Here is a 22,439-nt window from a genome sequence, read left to right on the forward strand (position 1 = left end):
ATTGTTGTTTTCTTCTAAGGAAATAACGTGCTTTCTTGTTCTTTTTTTTTGCTACTCACAAATAATGTGAATTTTATAACTGATGTTTCATTTACATTTTGCTTTAGTAAATTTTATTAGCTACCAACACCAGACTTCACTGTCTATGTAAGTAACTTTCTGGTATAGTGTCTTATTCTACTTATATTTTTCCCATTTCTTATTCTTCTAAAAAATGTTTTATTGTTCATTCCTATATAATCTTACTTTCTGGTGGGAAATAAATGGCATAGGCTCAAATAAATGCCACTATCACAACACATTGGGGCGGTGGTGGAGGAAGTGTATTTACCTGGGTAAACAGCGTTGTTTTTTGTCCAGAGATAACTTTTAATGTCTGCTGTCCTTGGGCAGAAGTTGTGCTGACCCCCAGCGTTCCCTGGACCACTGGCCCAGATGTCAGCTGTTTTCCAGAGGTCTGGGATGATGGCTGGCCAACTAAAAAGGTGCCCTAAGTGAGAACAAACAAACAGCAAGTTGGTAATCTCCAACTACGTATTCTGATGGCTCACATCACAGGGTCCCATGTCACAAGCGACAAATCACACAACCCAGAATGACGGGGCACAGCCCTGCTCTCTGCGCCAGTACCAAGGGTTATCCCCATGTCTCATACTTTGCAAAGCAGTTGCAGAGTGAGCTGCTAGAAATCCAAGTCCTACAATCTAGCCCTAAGTGCTATCTGAGTATCCAATAACTATCCATTCTTGTCAGTAAGGACCTCTGGCACCAAACCCCATGACCTTTCTTGGAGACAGCTACGACTTCCAATTCACGGGGAAGAACGGTAGAACCCTTCCAAGTTCTAATCTCGAGCCCCACCTAACTCCAAACACCCTAAGGTTGATGCCACCTCTTTGGTTACTCCGGCTTAAGAAATTTTTCAGCAGCACACTCAAAAACATTTGAGCTAGAAAGACCCAAGTTTAAGTCCATATTCTACGACTTTCTCACCAAAGATACCTTGGGTAAGTGACTGAACGCTTCCCGAGGATGGACCCAGCTGCTTCTAGGTATCTAGCCAGAACAAGCCCGAACTTACACGGGCTGTCGGCCCGGCCACGGGACATACCGAGTCCTGCTCCTGGAGCTGCAGGGGGAAACCGGCAGCCACCTGCAGTCCCTAGATAACTACGGGGGCGGGGGGGGGGGGGTTCAGAGAGGCCGGGTTCAAGCGGGCAGACCTGCGGGGTTTGCTTGAGGATGTACGATGTGTATGTGAGGTGCTGGGAGATGCCGCCAGGGCCGGCGGGGGCCTGGGTCCCGCCAGTCCCCGCAGTGCTCGCTGCTCCTCCGGCTCCTCCGCCTCCTGCGGCTGCGGCTCCTGCAGTGCTGCCACCGCCGCCTCCTCCAGCGCCCGTAACGGAGCCAGACTGCAGGTCTAGAAACACAGCAAGCGACACGTCAGCACACAGCCGTCAGGAAACACAAATGCAAAGGGGACACCGAGGACCCTAGAGAGAGGCGCCCGTCATAGCCCTATACCTCCCCACCCTCCCCTCCCTTTCTGGAACTAGCCTACTCTGCGGTAAGAGGAAGTCTGTTTTTGCGTTTTGGGTCACACCCAGCAATGCTCAGGGGTCACTCCTGGCTCTGCACTCAGAGCTGGCCATGCTCACGGGACCATATGGGATGCTGGGAATCGAACCCGGGTTGGCCGTGTGCAAGGCAAACGCCCTACCTGCTGTACTATTGCTCCAGCCCCCAAGAGGAAGTCTTTTTGAGAACTGAAGACGGAAATCAATTTTGAGGGGGGGGCAGCACACCCAGCAATGCTTGGGGGTTTCTCCTGGTGGTGCGTGGGGGAGGGTCGTATGGGATGCCAGGAAGTGAACCTGGGCAGGCAAGCGCCCTCCTGCTGTACTATCTCTCCAGACCCCGAAACCAACTTGCTATCATTGTCTTGTTTTCTCCGAGCCATACCTGGAAGGACTCAGGGCACCCCCTGGGGTGTCAGGGACTGAGCCTGGGTTGGCGCCAGGCAGAGCAAGGGCCCTTCCCTGAAATGAGTCTATTTTCGATAGATGATTGACTAATTCAGTTCTGAATACAAAAATTAAAAATAAAAGTAAAAGAACATATTCCTGCCAACTATTTGGACTAAGCTGTGGGAGATTAGACTGTCTGACAGATACTTTCTAACCAAATGCTGACTTAACCGACATTTCAATGTGCCTGGAGACATGTTTCCCAATGTGGTGGCAGCTGATTCCTGTCAGCGGAACTGTTAAAATTTCATATAACTGGAGAGTACTCTTGCTTATGTCTCCTCTGCACTGGAAAAAATGAACATTTTCTCATACTTACACGACTGCAAGGTCCCTGTGTTTTTTAATTCCACTTTACAATTATTATTTTTGTCACACCCAGTGATGCTCAGGAGTTACTCCTGGCTCTGCATTAAGGAATTACTCCTGGAAGTGCTCAGGGAACCATATGGGATATGGGGAGATTGGTCACATGCAAGGCAAATACCCTACCCACTGCACTACCACTCCAGCCCCTTTAATTCCACTTTAAAGCCTATGAACAGTTTTTACTTCCTGCTTGCTGACATAGCACACATAAATTAAAATAGAAATCGCTTTGGATGAATTCTATTATGCATTTCTCTTTCTCTCTCTCTTTTTTTTTTTTGTGTATGGCCACAAACAGATGCTCAGGGATTACTCCTGATAGTACTGGGTACTGAACGTGGGTCTGCTGTGTGCAAGGGAAGTGCCCTCCCCACTGTACTACTGCCCCAGCCTCCATATCTAACCTCCTGACACACCAGTTTAGGTACAGGTGAGGTGGGATAACAAGGGAAGAGAGGGGCCAGAGAGACAGCACCGTGGGAAGGGCATCTGCCTTGCATGCGGCAGACCCGGGTTCGATCCCCCAAGCACTGCCAGGAGTGATTCCTGAAGGCAGAGCCAGGAGTAACGCCTGAGCATCGGCAGGTGTGACCTAAAAAGCCAACCCCCCAATCGAACCCCAAAACACTAGGTGAGGGAGCACAAACCAAGCACCATGACCAACACACACATGCGATGAGCCCATGCATGCACTTTGGCAGGAGCAGCTCCTGGGAGGCTGAGAACCAGCCGGAGAAAGTGTGTTCGTGAATGTCAGGCTGTCAGTTTGGTCCAATACCACAAACACACACAGACATAGGCAGACACAGACACATAGACACACACACACATGCACGCACACACCCTTTAATTAAAAAACTAAAAAATAAAAAACTCCTTTTACCCTTTATGTTCTCTCTATGTAAGTTTAAAAGTCTTGATAAACACCCAATTTTTGGGGGGTTCTGAAGCTTATGCACGGTGGTCTGCATTGCTTTTTCCATCTCTAAACACAACGCACTGAGAAGCTCATTTCAGGAACGCGAGTAGAGACACCGATTCCAACCTTATTCCTGTCTCCGTCCAGATAAAACAAACACGGGCGGCAGCTCCTGGCAACACCCAGTGCCCCCACTCCCCAGACAGCCCTGCGGGGAGGAGCCCCCTCACTCAGCTCACAGCAGCAGCTTCAACCCCAACAACCGTGTCTCCCAGTGGCACATCCTGCACCCCGAACCCTGCATAAGTAAAAGCAGGATAACAGTATCACCGTCTAAGATTAAGACATTTAAGCCTATTTCTAATTAAGTCGTGGCTATGTGGGGTGAGAGTGACAGTACAGCAGGCTTGCCTTGCATATGCCCAACCTGGGTTTGATGCCTGGGGCACCTCATGTGGTCCCTCCAGCACTGCCGGGAGTAATTCCTGAGTGCAGAACCAGGAGTAACCCCTGAGCATCGCCAGTGTGGACCTGTGCCACCCTCGGCCCCCAATTGTGTGCATGTTAAGAATCCACTCGGGCAAATGCTGCCACTCACGATGCCCCTAAGTGGAGCTATGGAGCTGTGGACAGGCCTGAAGTAAAGCAGGAGAGCTGCCCTCCGTGGACAGCCACGAGCCAACGGCTCTGAGGAGCGACTCACTGGCACTGTTGGTGGCTCGCAGGATGGCGCCTTGCGGGATGAGCAGCAGCTTTCCTTTCCCGGAAGGGTTCTTGCTGTTCGTCGTCAGGTAGAGCTTAGTGCCCGGAGGCAGATTGGCCAAGTTGGCCAAATTGGTGGCGGGCAGTTGCAATGTTGCCATCACTGGAAGGGCACAGGGGGAGAGAAAAGTTAGAAAGAAAGGAGTAGCAAGAGACACTGTGAGGTCAGTGCCATCTCTGAAGCCAAAACGGAGCAACGAGACACTCCCTGAAACACAGTGACAGGAAGGCCAGCACCTGAGACGCACAGACAGGCCGACGCTTAAAACATATTTCGCTGATTACAAATAATTTACTGAACCCAAGAGACAGTACAGAGGGCAGGGCACTTTCCTTGCACATAACTGACCCGGGATTCCATCCCCAGCACCGCATATGGTCCCCTGAGCCCCAAAAAGTGCTCAAAGCTCATCCCTGACTTGGAGCCCAGTTACCTGGGCACGGCTGGGTGTGGCCCCCGAAATGAAAAAGATGATTTACATACCAGAAGAGATCCACTGTAATTATGAACGGGCTGCGCCTCAATCCCTTTTTAACCTTGTTCACTTCCTGTGCCCACCTATCCTACTGGATGGCCCCTTAGTCTTGTGTTGTGGCCCCCTTTCCAAGGTCTTCACCTAGGAACTCCCCACCCTGGAATATCCTGGGCCTGAGAAGGGGACCATGAGGACCCCTGCTGAAAACACTGGTTTAGAATAACATCAGCCTATCTATAATGGTGCACACAAATCCTTCCATTTGTTTAAAGCCCCTTTTGGTCCAAATTCCTAGCAAAAGGAAATCTACTGATTTGCAACAGTATTTTTAAGTCTTTCTCACTTCCTAAACACAGGTGCCAATATCTGGCACATAAACTGTGGAACTATTCATCACCTCAAAGCCAAAGGACAGACTTCTCCATGCCCAGGGGCCATGGACCCGCTGGGCACGTCTTCAAGGACTGCAGGGGAAGAGTTACCGAGACTGCTCTGGATGTAAACCTTCAGGCAACAGAAACCTCTGACCCAGGGGAGCCGGCCCAGGGAGAAGCTCTTGAGGGGCCCCTACAGCCCACTGGAGCAGCCCTACACCTCACTAGCATGCCATGGCATGGTTCCAGCCCCCCACGAACCCACCCATCTCCTCCTGCCCTGTTCCCTTCCAAATGCAAGCAGGGCCCCTCCCCTGAAACGCCTGCTGTGATGAGGCCACTCACACCCAGAACCCCAAGCTCGCTGCAGTCCCTCCTGCGGTCAATCACCCCACCAGTCATCTGGACAGCACCCTGTTTGCTGGGGCTTTTAGCCCACCTCTGACGCTGACACAGCATTAGAGGAGCCTTTGGTTTTTTTTGGCTTTTGACCCCTTGCTGCGCAAAGAAACCTGATTCCTTTGAGCCCAAGCTCACCATTCCGGTCCTTCTCTTGCTCTCCTTGAATGAGCTCCGCCTGCCGTCCCTTATCAGATTCAGACTCTGATCCTCTGCACTGCAGCTCACTGATTTCACTAACACTCTGACTCCCAGGGAGCCTGACCTTCTGAGTGCTAAGACCATCTCCTTTCAATCCATCTCAAGCACTTTCCTTGCTTTGTTTGCTTTGTTTTCTGAGTCACACCCAGAAGTGGCAGTGCTGGGGTGGGGGGTGGGGGTCCCCTCTTGGCAGTACATGAGGGAACCATGCCATGCCAGGGGAGAGAACTTGGGGCTCCTGTATGCAAAACTATTGTCAGCCTATTATGCTAGCCCCCAGCTCAGCACTCATCTTTAACATTACTGATAAATTTGGCCATTGCTAGCAACATTATCACTTCTGAAATCTTTATCTGCAGGATCAACTTGCCTTCTGATTTCATGCAAAATTCTTAAGCCTCATTAAGAGTTTCAGTTCAGGGGGCTGGAGAGATAGCACAGCGGGTAGGGCGTTTGCCTTGCACGCAGCCGACCCGGGTTCAAATCCCAGCATCCCATATGGTCCCTTGAGCACAGCCAGGGGTAATTCCTGAGTGCAGAGCCAGGAGTAACCCCTGTGCATCGCCAGGTGTGACCCAAAAAGCAAAAAAAAAAAAAAAAAAAGAGTTTCAGTTCAGCACGTATCTTTTTCCTGCATACTGTTCTCATACCTTCAGAGAAACACGCCAAGGCCTAAACAGTGACTAGGGCATTTGTTTAACTCTTGATAAGCAGAAAAGGCACGAATCAAAATAACTTCAAATGCCGGGGCTGGAGTGGCAGTACAGTGGGTAAGTTACTGCCTTGCATGCGACTACCTGGGTTTGGTCCCCATCATTACCCATGGTCCCCTGAGCACTCACCAGGGGTAAGTGCAGAGCCAGGAGCAATGCCTGAGCATTCCTGGAAGTGGCCCTCAAACAAACAAATGAACAAACAAAAATCTTTAAATGCTGCTGGCAAAACTTTAAGTCTGATCTGAGATGCAACTCAAAGTAATCTCAAGTTAAGTACAAATAAAAATTACTCTTCAGACCTGAACACTGTATAAATAACTAGACTTATTAATTTTTAATTATTCTTGCTAAAACAAAGTTTTCTGGTATCAAAAAACCCACATACCAAAAATCCCCAATCTATTAATTACACACACACACACAGACACACACACTACTAATGGTTTTTTTGTGTAAAACCTTACATGAAAAAGAGCAACAGCCATTTTCATGCAGTCCCTGTAATAACAACCCACTGGGATTCCTTAGAAGAACCAAGTTCCAAATATAATTCTCGAAAGGACAGAGCACACACGAGGCTGCCAAGAGGGTTCAGGTGGTCTGCATTACCTGAGCCCTGCGGTCCACTCTTCGGAGGGCCAGTGGTAGTGACCTGAGCCTTGGTTAAGGCCTGCACCGGCTGGGCGACAATGGTCCCTCCACCTCCGCTCACAATTGCCTTGGCAACTCCTTGGGTCACGACTTGCTTGGGACCAACTGCTTTGGTGACAGAAGAGCTGGCTTTGGCCACAAGGATCTGGCCACCACTGATGGCCACGGCCTGTTTCACTGCCGAAGGGAGAGCAGACCCCACGGGCACCCCAACAACCTGTTCAAATAGAGCAGAGGAGAGATAGCACAGTGAGTAGCCATTGGCTTTGCACAAGGCCAGCCCAGGTTCAATCCCCGGCATCCCATATGGTCCCCCGAGCTCGCCAGGAGTAACCCCTGAGCATTGCTGGGTGACTGCCCGCCTCCAAAAAACCCCCAAACAAACCAACATAAAACCAGAGCAGAGTTCAGAAGTGCTTCTTCACAGGATGATTGCTTTTCTTCATGTAACTTGTGTTAACATATTGCTGTGACGTGGGTGTGATACTATGTGGGTGACGGGGCTCCCCAAGCTGTGCTCAGGACGTGGACACAGGCCCTTTCTCCCTGTCTGTCTCCCCGCCAACCCCCAACTATACAGCAGCTCACCATTGCTGGATGAGTGGATCTGCAGAATGCCAAGTAACAGAAAGCGGCAACTAACATATTCAGGGATCCCAAACAGCAAAGCAAGACGACACTGATTAAAAATCCCCTCTCATCAATCCCAGGTATGTCTAGGCAAAGCCAAGCCAGACTCTGACGAATACAAAGGACGTGTCTGAGTAGGAATGGCAGATGGCAGTAAGGGATTCACTAAAGAATTCTGGCAAAACGCTTGCAAGAGGCCACAACAGTTAGCATTAAGAAGCAGATGACACACGTGTCAGTGACTGTGGCACGAAAGCCCCAAAGTCAAATCTGAAACGCTTGCTCCAACATTCTTCAATTTGCCTAGTAATGAGTTAGAAAGAAAACCTGTTAAAAAATCCATATCGGGGGAGACTGGAGCAACAGCACAGCAGGCCGGGCACGTGCATGTGGCCATCCTGGGATAAATCCCTGTGCAGAGCCAGGACCAAATCCCGAGCACTGCTGAGGATGGGCCAAATCCAAAAAAAAAAATGAATATATTTTTCCTCAAAGTGAGATCAATCAACTCTGAATGTTCTAAAGATACGCGTGGCGCGTGGGTGACGGAGAATATTCACACTTCAGTGAATATTAACCGGGAGTTTTACGGCCAGCAGACCTGGGCTCCCATCCTTGGTCACGTACCAGCTGCATGTTCTAAAGTTACGCTGCTTATATTTCTAGGGCCCCACTTGCAGAACAAAGGGCGGGAGGGGAGAAGGGTGGGGTGAAGACCTCCATCAATCCATCCACCTTGCAAGGTTAAGGATTAAAATGTGAAGAATACAGCATACAACGAACTTGCAAGTACTCAATGGAGGAAAATACGGATCTATGTGCTATTTTCTAGTTCTCCAATACATCTATGGGCACTTGCAACTACAGAGAAAACACACACTGTGGGAGCCAAGAATCACTAGCCTGGCCACTGTACACAAGACAGCACCTAAGCAGGAAGCCCCCGGCAAGCAGCAGGCCTTGTTCTTGTCAGGGACCCACTTCCGATGGAAATCAAGGCAAAAATGGTGCCCATTAAGCCAGTACTCCCGTGCCAGCGGGAGAACATAGCTCTCGCCCCTTCAACTGTTCCCGGACACTGTACTCCAACCCCGCGCCAGGTAGGGACCACTGCAAAAGAGCAAATGGGTTTCATGACAACTGACGTGCTTTCCCACCGGGGCTTCCAGCCACAGGGTTTTCTGGGGCGAGCAACCACGGCTCCTGACCCAAGCCCTCCCACCCCCTGCCAGGACAAACAGCAGCGTTCCCACACTGGCCTCCCACCCCGGCCCACACGGACCTTGGAAGGTTGGATCTTTGGCGACTGGGCAGCCCCTTCTCCGGCAGTCACGACCTGTTTCTGAGGGGACACGGCGATCATGTGACCCCCCTTCACAGTGACATACTGAGGGAGTGGCGACTGGCTGGCCGCTCCTGTCGTGGGGACGTGAGAGGTCTCCCCAGGCTCCTGCTTGATGATTACCTGGCAACAAACGAAACAACACAGATAAACACCCCGGGGAAGAAGAAAGCTTCCAGGGTCCGACCTACTGGCTCTCGGTAACACAATCAGCGCAATCCGAGCTGTGGAGAAGGACTCTAGCAGACGGCACAAGGGCACTCTGAAAGGCACCGGTCACAGCCACCCTACCAAAAGCGGGACGTGGACGCGGACTGACACGTCTGAATTCAACGCTTTTCACAGCAGAGGCCAAGGAGCAGCGAGGAGAGAAAGCCCCGTGCAGCCTGTGTTCTCCGAAGCCAGTCGTGCCGAGCCCAGAGCAACTAAGGAAGCCCAAGGATACCCCCGACATACGGTCTCAGAACCAGACATACTTAAAAAGGTCCACGGGGGGCCGGATTGATATTACAGCGGGTAATTTGCCTTGCACGTGGCCAACCCGGGTTTGACTCCCGGCATCCCATGTAATTCCCCAAGCAACGCCAGGAGTAATTTCTGAGTGCAGAGCCAGTGAGCATTGCCAGTGTGACACAAAAAGCAAATAAAATAAAATAATAAAGAGTCCATGATTGGGGACCGAAACTATAGTATAGCATGTGGGCACTTGCCTTGTACACAGCTGACCCACGTGCAATCATGGGGTGCACACCCCCTTGCGGTCCCACAAGTACAGCCAGGAGTGATCTGGGCTGAGAAAACCCTGAGCACTGCCAGGAAAGGCCCCCAAATAAAAAGAAACCAAAAAAGTTCCATGTTTGGAGAGAGTACAGAGAGTGCAGCGGGTAGGGCGTCTGCTCTGCATGCCACTGACCTGTATTCAATCCCTGGCATCCCTTATGGTCCCCTGAACATAGAGCCAGAGGTAACCCCTGAGCATCACCAGGTGTGGCCCAAAAACAAAACCACACATGCACAAATAAAACTTCCACGTTCTGAAGTCAGTCAACTCTGGCACAGTACGCCACAGAAAGGACGATGCAGTGGGCAGCGCGACTGTGCTGAGTTACGGGGGAGCAGCAGCCAGTAAGTACTCACTTTCGTGAAAGCGCCAAGTCCTCCAGTTATAGGCTTGGGACTCTGAACCTTAGGGTGACTCCCAATTGGGCAGAGAGGCGGCATAGACGCAAACAAAGAATCCTCCTGCTGGGTACATAGTGAGAAAAACAGTGAAATTGAGGTAAAATGAGCGATTCCTAATCTTTCTCTCTCATCTAGACCAGCTATCCTGACATAAAGGGAAATGAACATATACATTCTTAGACACACAAACCAAAACACAAACAAATAAAAAAAAAACCCAAAATCAAACAAAAATCAAAATATAGGGGCTGGAGCGATAGGACAGCGGGTAGGGCATTTGCCTTGCACGTGGCCGACCCGGGTTCGATTCCCAGCATCCCATATGGTCCCCTGAGCACTGCCAGGAGTAATTCCTGGGTGTAGAGCCAGGAGTAACCCCTGTGCATCGCCGGGTGTGACCCAAAGAGAAAAAAAAAATCAAAAACAGAAAAACAACAACAAACTCCCCACCCACCAAAATCTTTGAGCTCTCTATCTACACCTGCACAGTGACCCTATTTAGAAAACACGCTGCAGCTCTGAGCACCCAGCTCCACAGAAAGACGCCGTCGCTCAGCCTCTAACCCTCAGACAACTCATGTCCAGCCTTTTTCAATGACAAAGATGGAGCCTGAATTTTATTTGCTTTATAACCCTAGAGTTTTGGAGGTAAATAGTGAGTGATACAGGTGCTGTGTTTCAGTCTCTATGACCTACTGAGGGTATCAGAAGCTTGACTTGTTTCTATGTGAAGTACCCAGAATACAGGGGGAATTTTTCAAGGATTTAGAAACTAGGGCAACAACAAAAACAAACAACATGAACAATCAGCAAAGCCAACGAAGGTCGATGTTCAAAATCACCACAGTTACCTCTAAGTCTCAGGCACAAATCTCAGAGATAATTTGTCACAAAAAATAAAGGGCGAGAAACAGATTAAGAGCATGGCTTAACTGTGCTAGGAAGAGGCCATCAAGAAATACTAAAAGATAGAATGGCAGCATGTGAAGACTTGAAGGAAGTTATTACAGTTTAAGCATTCATGTAACACAGAGTCACAGAGAGACCGTAGTGAAGTTAAGGGAGAATCCTTGCCTCTGGCCAGGAAACACTCGACAGGACACAGGAAGTGTCAAAACATAAGGAATGCCATGTTAGGCATTAGTCACATTAGAGGTGACTTTTTGAATTCTCAGGCGTCTGTAACAGAAAGGCCTTAGTTTAATAACAGGATTGCAAGCCAAAGGCAACAGACCCTGAGAGCTGGTCTAGAGAACTGCACTTTCCACGGAGGGGGGCTGGGAATGGGGGTGGGGGAGGCAGCAAGCAGTGTTGGAACACCGCATGCAAAATACCCTATCATTAATAGCATTGCAGATCACTGTGCCTAAAAATAAAAATTTAAAAAGTAATGAATGCATTTACCCAATACCTTATATGGTAAAAATTTGTAACAGAGCAACAACAAAAAAATAAAGCAACTTCCTCATCACAGTCAGTGGGGCTGCCTGCTTTGTTCTTGCTTTCTGCAGTGCAGAGGGAGGAGCCCAGGGCCTCACCCCAGTGGGTGGACCCTGGCCCCTGCAGGTAATCTGCAGAGAGTAGAACACACTTCCACACCAGGAAAGGCCCAGGAAGGCCGGGGGAGGTGCCAGTGCTGAAATCTTCAAGAGACCTAGCAGCTGGAGATTCCACACCTTGTGAAACTTGCATTATCAAGTGGCAATTTTTTTTTGAGCTCAAACTTCTGTGGCAGGGGCGTGGGGGGTGTGGGGGGGCGTGATCGGGAGAGAACAGACAAGACATGAGTGTTACCTGGACGGCTGATGCTACAAAACTGCTTCCATGGATCTTAGGAACGGGAGACGCCGTCTGCTGGGCGGCCTGGGCAGCTGCGGAGAGTTTGCCTGTAGGACTCCCTGATACACAGGACGGGTGAAAAAGACACACTATAATTCAATTTATTGACAGAGGAATCTGATTTAAGGTAGTGCCCGTAATTCTCCTCCCCTGAGATTTTAGTTTTGGGCCACACCCAGCGGTACTCGAGCTTACTTCTGCCGCTGCACTCAGAGATCACTCCTGGCGGGGCTCAGAGGACCATCTGGGATCTGGGGATTGATGCTGGGCAGGGAGTGTGCAAGGCAAGAGCCCTGCCCATCGGAATCTCTCTAGCCCCCAAGATTTGTGGGATTTTTGAAAGGCTTTTTTCCCCCTTCTTTTTGGGTCACACCTGGCAATGCACAGGGGTTACTTCTGCAATCAGGAATTACTCCTGGCGGTGCTCAGGGGACTATATGGGTTGCTGGGAGTCAAACCCAGGTCGGCCGCGTGCAAGGAAAACGCCCTACCCACTGTGCTATCTTGCCAGCCCCAAGTTTTGTTTTTTCAACTTTATTTCCTCTGAGCAGAGAGAGGACAGCACGCCCTGGGCTGTGGTTGGGTCCTTCCGTGCTTTGCAGCTGTGAGGTGCTAAAGGACCAGATCTCTGGGGACAGCACTCAGCTCTGGGGGCTGGTGCCAGTGACTGACCTCCCCTCCTTGCCCATCTCACAGGGGCTCGACCTGGGCCACTTATTTCTCACGTTTCATATTAAAACAAACAAAAAACCCACGAGCCTAAAATTATCACTAAAAAGCTCCTTAGGATTTCTTCTTTCAGAGCCGACCCACTTGGCTAACCTAAGAAGGGACCAGACGTTCATACGCTGAGAGCGACAGCGCAGTGGGCAGGGTGTTTGCCTTGCACGTGGCCCACGCAGCAGTGACTCCTGATCCCTGACCCTGTTCGGTCCCCCGAGCTCTGCCGGGAGCGACCCCTCAGCACAGAGCCAGGGAGGAGTAAGTCCGGGACATCGCTGAGTGGGACTTGGAAAGGAAGAGACAGCACAAAAGTCTAGATGACCAAGCGGGCAGCCTTCGCAGACCCTGTGACTCAGAGATGCAAGGGCGCGCCAGTCCTGGCTAACATGGTGCCAAAATGGACACACTGCTGAGAGTGTGAGCTCCCAGCTACCTCACTGCAAGGTTAGACCGATTTCAAAGTGCTGTCAATACTAAACACGCTATACTGCAGCTGAACAACTGCCTCAAGGGTCTGAGATGAAAAGAACTCCATTATCTACAGCCATGCCGCCTGCAGTGTAAGTTAAGACCAAAATTGGTAGCTGATCACCTACTCCACTTATCAAACACGCAAGCAAAGACTTTTGGCTGATTTCTTTACTTTTGCTTGCTTATGAGCCATACCTGGGGGTGGTCAGGGTTTATTTCTGGCTCAGTGCTCAGGGGTCCATCCTGGCAGGACCCAGGAGATCATATGAGCTGCCAGGCACCAAACCCGAGTTGGCCACATGCAAGGCAAGTGTGCTACCCACTGTACTATCGTTTTGGTCCTTTGGGCTGATTGCTGAAACGACATATCCTCAAAAGCCATCTATCTGCCAGCCCTTTCACAAAGGGAGAGCAGGAAATCTCTGAAAGGAACATTTTTAGAGGAATTACAGAAATATAATAATTGCTAAAGTACACAATTTCACCCCAAAAATATACTTGGAATGTCCCACATACAACCTAACTTGGAGAAAGAAATACATGTGGCTCAGATGTATTTCCTGTACTACCTGTTGTCTACTTTAGTCTACTCAATCTGTTCTTGTACTAAAACTTAATTTGGAAAAGCTAATGATCACACTGTCGGTCCAAAACACAAGCCTTCCAGATAAAAAGAAAGCTTTCTTTGGATTGCTGTTCCACTTCCTTGAGGGAAGGACCGGGTCCTGGCACGCTCGGGGGCTACTCCCTAGTCCGTGCTCCGGGCACCGAGTGGTGTCAGGGATCAAACACTCACAGCGTGAGCTCCAGCCCACGGAGTGATCTCTCTACTCCCAGCCCTTGTTTTTTAAAGGAAAATAATGACTAATTTTATACAAAGGCAGCAAAGGGAAAACTTGACTAAACTCCTATAATTTGTCTTTGATAGAAGCAGTTTTTGGCAGTGACTGGGAGCCACCAGGGAGTATTAGTGGGATGGTGTGGACCCAGAAACCAGGGTGAGTCATATATTCCCTCTTCTATTTGTGGTTTCATAGTAAGTACTAAGTCACACTAGGATTTAATCTTTTAAAAATAATAAGAGGCCAGAGAGATAGTACGGTGCGTAGGGTGCTTGCCTTGCATACCGCTCACTTAAACTTGATCCCAGGCATCCCCATATGGTCCCACAAGCACCACCAGGAGACAATTCTTAAGTGCAGAGCCAGGAGTGACCTTTGAGCATCACCAGTGTGGCTCAACTCCCTCCAACCCCCCACCCAAAACAAAAAAACAAGGGCAAACCCTTTCATATTGCAAATACTGATCCAACACACCTGCAGTGGGAGTGGTGGTGCCAATCACCTGCCCTGGCTTGTCCAGGATAACATACGGGTTACTGATGACAGAGCTGGCAGTGCCCTGCTTCACATGGACTGGAGTGGAAGTCGGCGTTCGAGGCAACGGTGAAGGACTCGGAGTTGATATAGGAGAACCTTGATGAATTAAAAAGAGAAAGAAAACAGACATAGTCAAACCACCCAAGAAGATGCCGAGGAGAAAGGGGGAGGGGCAGGCGACTAGGGGGAAGGGGAAGAAACTGGGAAAAGGGACTGGAATCACACCTCAAACCCTGAGCAGAGGAGTCAGGGCAGGAGGCGAGCTCCACCGTCACCATCTCACCCAGGACCGGTCACAGGCCTTAGGAGCTAGTTAGAAACAGATTCCGAGTCCTACTCCACAATCACCAAATCTAAGTCTGTATTTTGTTTTGGGGTCACAGCTGGAGATGCAAGGGGGTGCCTCTGGCTCCGTAGTCAGGAATTACTCCTGGCAGGCTCATGGGATGCTGATTATTGAACCAGAGTTAGTTGCACACAAGGTAAACACCCTCCACTTACTGTACTATCTCTCGAGCCCTATGTCTGCACTTCAGTTGAGACATATTTTTAATCATGTTGCTGTGGCACATACCTAAAATTCAAAATTCAAGGTCTTACCTAACAGCATGGAACAAGTGCTAAGAATTTCTAGATAATAAATCTCCTAATAACTTGGCCAGACTCAGAACACTAGCTGTACTCCAAAACACCTAAAATGTGTGTGGATTTAGGGGAGGAGTGGAGATTTAATAAGTAAACTTTAAAAAACATAAAAATGGGAAAACTTGATTCATAGTTTAGCCAATTCAACCTCTGAAGCATCAAATTTCAGATTATTTCTAGATAGTTGATAAAAACTATATATTCTTCACCACCAATTTCAAAGACTTGGGTCATTTTTCTACTTAGCTTTCTGCTTTCAGTGTCTAAGATTCCCTTGATGCCCCTATTTAGCTTTGCTTTTTATTTTAAGGCCACACTCAGGGTGTTCAGGAAACTATGTGGTGCAGGGCCTGGGTCTCCTGCAGTGTGAGCTGGGCCCCCTGAGCCACTCCAGGTCCCAGCCTTTCCGCCCAGACAAACGTGTTTTTTCTCAGGTGGTTAAATCAAAATAATCAAATATAATCTCTACTAGCAGCATGCTTTACAGCAATGTATAAAACTTGTTGAGGCAATGGAAAACTGAACCTCGGTGAAAACAAAGCCTTAGAACTACATCCTAGCGAGAACGAACTTTTTTAAGTAGAAAAGGGATTTCAATCCCCAACCAATTCCAACATCTGTCTTAACGCCAAACTAAAAGGTCTCCGATCTCTCCTGCTTGTCACTCTGGTTTCCACATATCATTCCAAAACTTAAAACCCACTTTAGGAATTTTAGCTGTGCTGGTGATAGAAGGAAAAACAAAGGAAGTATTTTGAATTTCACTTCCTTTCTCATTCAAAAGTTTCCACACAGAACGACCTGTCTCTGCTCTGGGACTGCTTTGTTCTGCTAAGCCAAGATGCCACTTGGAGTTAAGTCCTAAGACTTTTGGCCACTCCATCGATTTTCAAACATGTCAACTTTATACACATCCTCTGCGTACCAGAAACAATCTTGCAGCTCATGGTGATGGGCTGGAAGGATTTCCCGGGTGACTCAGGGTTCGAAACCTGACTTTGCGGTACAATTTTGCAGCTTGATGCTATTGGCTGAAAAGCTGAATTGCCATGGGAACAAAAGGTGACCTTCTGGGATGTTGTTATTTTAGTAGGCGTTCGTTCCAAGGAGGACGGCAATGAGTAAAACGTCGCATGCCTCTCAGCTTCTGTGCTGGCTGGGAATCCTACTTGAAATAAAACAAAGGATAATCATTAATCATCATGTAAAATCTTAACCACTGTAGAAAAAGGAATAAAAGAGAAAAAAAAAGGAAGGGACAAGAGAGATGGCACAGTAGGCAGGGTGCTAGCCTTGCACGGGGCCTACCTACCTGGGTTTGATCCCCGGCACACACGATGGTCCCCCTGAGCCCTGACTGATTGATTCCAAAGAATGATTCCTAAGCACAGGGCCAGCGCGAAGGTCAGAGCACCACTGTGTGTGGCCCCAAAACAAATCTCTTCTTTGGACAGCCACTTAAAGTGATTTACCAGTAAAAAATATATACGAAAGACAGGACTGCCCCTTTTTAGACATTCTTCGTGAAATGCAAATAGAAGCCTATTCCTCCTCCCTTCCGACGGAGGCCAGGCTGCAGGTGGACGGTGCTTGGGCAGGGGGCTGGATCCCGGGGCTCAGCCACGCCAAAGACATGCTCTGCCACTTAGTTACCTACTGGCCTGGGAGTTTTATTTTATTGAAACGCTTCTGTCAAATCAGAAAATACATAAACTATAAACTTCGTACTTAAAGTATATAAAACACACTTAATTCACTTGTTTTATTTAAATGTTTTGAAAAGAGAAAACTAAAAGGAGAGTACTTGTTATCTTTAATGATACCTGTATTAGAGGCTTATAAAGATGCAACTGAAATTTAAAAGCGTAAATCTGAGATTTATAAAAAGAATTAAAATATTAATATCACATTGAAAAGTATAATGAAACCTAACACTGTTTAGAATTGGCTTTATAGTTTATGCATACATGCTAGATAAATGAAAATTTAAGTACTTGATTATATACTTCACTGAACTAGAACGTCTCCCTGCAAAACATTATGGAAAACCATTAGTGACATCGATGAATAAAAATTTATTGCTTCTCATGAGCACAAAGATGTATGGATCTGTAACTGTACCCTCACGATGACTCTCTAATTAAAAATAAACTAATAAAAAAAATAAAAAATAATAAAATTTAAAACAAAAAAAAAATTTATTGCTTCTTGGGGGCTGGAGCAATAGCACAGCGGGTAGGGCCTTTGCCTTGCACTTGGTCGACCCGGGTTCAATTCCCAGCATCCCATATGGTCCCCTGAGCACCGCCAGGAGTAACCCCTGTGCATCGCTGGGTGTGACCCAAAAGAAAAGAAAAAAAAAAATTATTGCATTTATTGCTTCTTCAAAAACTGAGAGTATTTGGGGTAATAGCACAGCAGCTAGGGTGCATGGCTTGCATGACATCAACCTGGGTTCAAGCCCCAGTACTGCACAGTCCCCACGCCCATCAGGAGTGCTTCCCGGGCACAGCTGGATGTGCCCCCAAACAGAAACCTATCACTTTTTAGTGCATTCAGTTTCTGCAAAATATCAGTTCAACTTTCAAAAAAAAAAAGGTTTTTTTTGAGAAAGGTAGTACAGGGGTTAAGGCACTTGCCTTCATTTAGCCAAGCCTAGTTCAATGCCCAGCACCACGTACGCGACTCTCCACCCATCAGCCACGCCCCCAGCACCTCCAGGAATGAGCCCTGAGCACAGCCCGGAGGAAAGTAAGCCCCAAGTACTGACGGGAATGGCCCTCCCTGCCCAAATAACAGGGAAGAAAACAATTCTTTTCTGAGCAGATTAAAGTCTGCAGCTGTCTTCCTGACAGGGCTGGCAGAGGCAGCGTGCCCGCTCAGGGAAAGCGCATGTCCCAGACTCTCTACGAGCCCAAAGCAGCGGGAGAGCACCCTCTCACACAGATGAGAAGAAGGCTCCAGAATGACCACCCCGCCACCCCTGCCCCAATGCAGGAAAAATTTAGGAAAAATCAGTTACCTTTCTCCACGGAGGCATCGGGTCCTGGCTCGTGGGAGGGCTTTATGGGAGAGGACGCTTTCACGGGGGCCGGGATGGTCAGAGGCAGTGCCGGGGGCGCATCAGAGATGTCCGACTCGGAGGACGCGGGACAGGCGGAGTCCTCCCCCAGAGAGTGCCGGTGCAGCTCCACGTCCACCACCTGTCAGGCAACAGGCAGGCTCTGGCATCCCACTCCGTGTCACGGGGCCCCCAGTGCCTGGCTGGGAACACGGTGCTCGAAGGAAGGGCACACACCACTTCTAATGACGCTCTTGGGAAGTTTCAACCCCCAAACTGAGGGGATGGAGCATGTAGCCGGGTCTAGCTGAGTGGGCCGAGAACGCAAGCGGAGCCCTGCAGAATCTGGAGCCGTCCCACCGGCCCTGACTGCCCAGGGAAACTCCACCCCCCCACCTTTGCGTGACTGACAGCCCTCAGGAGAGCATCACCGTCCCATCACCTTTTCATCGGGGCCTTTCTAACTCGTTTGTTCGGAAGCTGCCCTGTCTGCTCCTCTGCTTAGGGCTGGTCTTTCTCCCCATTCTCAATACAACCAAGCGTGTGAGTCCTTGGGAAAAACAGCACTGTCACTCGCTTCTGGACCCCAGTACCTGGACCAGGGTCTATCACACAGTCTGTGCCGAAGAATCATTTTAACAGTGCATCTCCCAAAGCAGAGGATGGTTTAATTAGCTCATTGTGAGTCAATGGTTATGGCTGATACAGGAGGGGAAAGGTAAAAAAAAAAGTTGGGGGAAGAGAGAGAATACAGTTAAAGGTCTCACTTTCTCATTTGGAAACTACTGGGATTTGGGGTGTGGCTCAGTGGTGGAGCACATGTCTTGCATGTATGAAGCTCTATGTTTGATCTCTGGTATCAAAAGCAAACAACAAAACAATCACCACCATAAAGCTATTGTAATCACACAGTACGGCAGAGCCTGGCAAGCTCCCCGTGGCGTATTCGATATGCCAAATACAGTAACAATAACAGGTCTCATCCCCCTGGCCCTGAAAAGAGCCTCTAATTGTTGGGAAAAATGAGAAGAGGCTGCTAAAATCGCAGGGCTGGGACGAAAGGAGATGTTACTGGAGCCCACTCAAGTAAACTGATGAACAATAGGATGACAGAATACTGGCATAAAGATACATCACTAGAATAAAATATGCTCATAAAAAATGGTTCAATCATGTATGGTTGTTCAAATTGTTTAAATCAGTTTGGGTGATACAGCTATAAGAATGCTTTTAAGTTTACAGTACTGACACATTAAGTTACTGCACCTTCCCCCCCTCCCCCCCCCGCCGCCAGCACCAATGTGCCCCCGGCCCTGCACGAGTGTCCACCTGTCCCCCATATTGCCACATCCCCCTACTGGTACTCTCAGTTCTGTAACTTAAGGCCAAGGATCTGTTCATGTTCAATATTGTCTACTCTCGTGTGTGTGTGTGTGTGTGTGTGTGTGTGTGTGTGTGTGTGTAGGTGGTGGAAGCTACACCCAGCTGTGCTCAGAGATCATTCCCGTGGGTGCCAGGGATCAAATCCAGGTCCGCCGCGTGTCAGGCAACTGCCCTCCCCACTGTACTATCTCTCCAGTAGATAGTACTGTTTTTGTTTTTTTTTTTTTTGGGGGGGAAGAGTATTAAGACCATTCACTGGGAAAAGAACAGTATTTATCAAACAGTGCTGGGGAAACTAGATACCAACATGTATTAGAATGAAGAAAAGACCTAGCCTTATATTTCATATAAAAAATTATCTCAAAATGGATGAAACACTTAAAATATAGATCCAGACTTTCATACCACTGGAATCAGCAATTCTTCCTTGAATAGGACACTAAGAACAAAGTAGTAAACTGGATCCCACCTCAACTTAAAATAGTTGTACACTGGGTCAGGTTGATAGTACAGGTGATAAGGTACTTGCTTTGCATGCAGCCAGGTCTGTGTCAACCCCCAGCATGTGTTGGTCCCCTGAGTCCTGCCAGGAGTGATCCCTGAGCACAGAACCAGGAGTAAGCTCTGAGCACTGTTGGAAGTGGCAGAAACCACCCCCTCCCCCACCCAAATCTGTGCATTACAAGACACAGAATAAAAAAAATTTTCAAATCATGTATTTGACAAGGGATTAGTACAGAGAATAAAGAGAAGTCTTATAATACAGTAACAAAAAGACCAAACCAATTAAAAAATGGACTAGAGGATATGAAGAGAAATTTCCCCAAAGAAGATACAAAATGACATATAAAGACTTGAAGTTCAACACCAACAACCATCAGGGAAATACAAACTACAATCACAAGGGATACCACCTCCTACCCGTTAGAACGACAACTACAGGGTCGAGAGAAAAGGGGGGAGGGAGAGAAGGAGAAGAAAACAAGAGCTGGCAAACATGTGGAGAACCCACTCCTGACGCGCTGTCCGAGGGCCCGTGGACGTGGGACAGCTGCCTTGGGAAGCACCGAGGTGGCTCGACCACATGCTCCGGCAACTGTTCTGAGGATATACCCCAAGGCCTCGAAAGCAGGAACTCAAGCCAGATTCAGCACAATCACATTCTCAGCAGAATTGTTTACAACAGCCAAAAGATGTCAGCAACTCAGTACTTGCCGACACCAATGGATAAACAAGACGTGGAGTACCTCAAACAGAACCTTACTCAGCCTTTTCATACCGACAGTGCTGACACATGCTACGAGGAGAGCCCCTGAGACCAGGCTAAGCGAAGCTGCGCCCGTCGTGAAAAGACAGACACTGTTGTGTTCCATGTGCACGGTACCAGGGTAGTCAGACTCAGGAAGAAATGGGTGGCCCTCGGGGCTGTGCATGGCACAATGTCCTTTTCCAGGATGGAAAGATGTCTAAGAACAGATGGCGGCAAAGGAAGTGTTAACCTAGGTATTTTGCAAAAGAAACAGGGTGGGCAGGGCCCACTGTGTCTCCTAAGCATGTCTGGGGGCCCAATGACACTCAACCTGGCCGTGAGAGTGACAGTTCAGCACCCGGGCCCGGAAGGGCTGGGCATCACTGAGGCCACTGTAGCCACTTGGGTGGTGCTTAGGGGATCAGGTGCCAGCATCAAACCTGGGGTCTCTGAACGCAAGGATGCACCCCAACCACCGAGCTGCCTCCCTATCCCAGGAAGTGGAGTCCCATGTAAATGTTCACTTACAAGGAGGAAAAGGGGAAGAAGATAAACGTTCTTATTTTTTTCAGCACTCAATCCCCCTCCACCCCCAATTGAAAAATGAAGATCAATTTTCATTCTACTTATTCCCACGTAATTATACAATGAGGACAAACCCTACCGTTTCTGCGCCCAGAGTCTGCAGGCCGGTGTAAGTTCTATCCAGCTATTGAAAGACAAAAGGAAGAATGTTAAATTTCAGAGTTTATGAATCTCGGGACACAATCTTACCAAGTCTTCACGCTAAAAGTTCTCCTTGCTATGATGTGAACCGCAAACTCATCACTTACTAGAAGCACCCCTAGTTTTCTAGGAGGCAAATTGAGTTTAACTGATACATATAATAATAGGTGATTATTATATCTTCTACCATGCAACTCTTTTATAAAAAGAAAGCAATATCTGTCTAAGAGCAACTTTAAGGTGGAGAAAGTTCTAGAATGACCTCACTACCGCCCATCTGTCTGGCCACAGACGAGAACAGCACATACGTTCAGCAATCACGAATCACCAATCGGCTAATGAAGTTCCATGGTTGGTATTTACAAAGACCATGTATTTAAAAAGACTAGCTATACGATGAAAGGCAACAGTATCAACATTTTAAGAGGGACACTGATAAAACTATTAACAAAATAGCAAGAGGCAGAGGATAGGTACAAGAAATGCCACAAGAACAAGATCTGCTTGGAGAAGAAAACCATTTGGGAGAGGTATGAAGGCTGTCGTTGAAATTACTTTTTTAAAACAAAGTCTTGTTCTGTGTCAGTTCCATAAACCAAACTGGGGCAACAGAGATCAAATTAAAAACAATAAAATAAAAAGGCAGTTTAAAAGAACTAAAGAGAAAATGTTTCAGTCATTTATAAAATGACCCAAAAGACTGTCCTGGGGAAACTACCGTGCTCCTTGGAGGTGGCGGAGGGGAGTGGAGATGACGGCCTGCTGGGAAGGCAGAATACAAGAATTCCGTGCCTTCTGGGAACTTTACACTGTAAAGTTTCCCTGGCGCTTCAGTGTTTAACTGTTAATGAGGGACTGATGAAAGAGGGACTGATCTGTAGTAGAAAATTCAGAGACTGTTACGGGCTTCAACAG

At 48.3% G+C, this 22,439-nt stretch overlaps 1 protein-coding gene across 9 annotated transcripts in view; it reads right to left on the reverse strand.

Annotated features, from left to right (window-relative positions):
* The window catches only part of YEATS2 (YEATS domain containing 2), a 93,501-nt gene that overhangs the window by 27,463 nt on the left and 43,599 nt on the right, over positions 1–22,439 (reverse strand). For 5 of the 9 annotated variants that reach the window (XM_055125158.1, XM_055125156.1, XM_055125154.1 and 2 more), the window contains exons 9-19: positions 21,463–21,507; positions 18,128–18,308; positions 16,031–16,273; positions 14,398–14,556; positions 11,843–11,946; positions 10,004–10,111; positions 8,807–8,989; positions 6,853–7,111; positions 4,019–4,180; positions 1,224–1,420; positions 332–490 (exon numbers count right to left, since the gene is read on the reverse strand). In XM_055125158.1, coding sequence (XP_054981133.1) covers positions 332–490; positions 1,224–1,420; positions 4,019–4,180; positions 6,853–7,111; positions 8,807–8,989; positions 10,004–10,111; positions 11,843–11,946; positions 14,398–14,556; positions 16,031–16,273; positions 18,128–18,308; positions 21,463–21,507 — 1,800 coding nt within the window. The remainder of the gene's footprint in view (positions 1–331; positions 491–1,223; positions 1,421–4,018; positions 4,181–6,852; positions 7,112–8,806; positions 8,990–10,003; positions 10,112–11,842; positions 11,947–14,397; positions 14,557–16,030; positions 16,274–18,127; positions 18,309–21,462; positions 21,508–22,439) is intronic. The other 4 variants (XM_055125159.1, XM_055125157.1, XM_055125153.1 and 1 more) reach the window with 2 other exon arrangements.

The sequence above is a fragment of the Sorex araneus genome, chromosome 2 (assembly GCF_027595985.1).
Source record: "Sorex araneus isolate mSorAra2 chromosome 2, mSorAra2.pri, whole genome shotgun sequence".
Taxonomy (NCBI): Eukaryota; Metazoa; Chordata; class Mammalia; order Eulipotyphla; family Soricidae; genus Sorex; species Sorex araneus.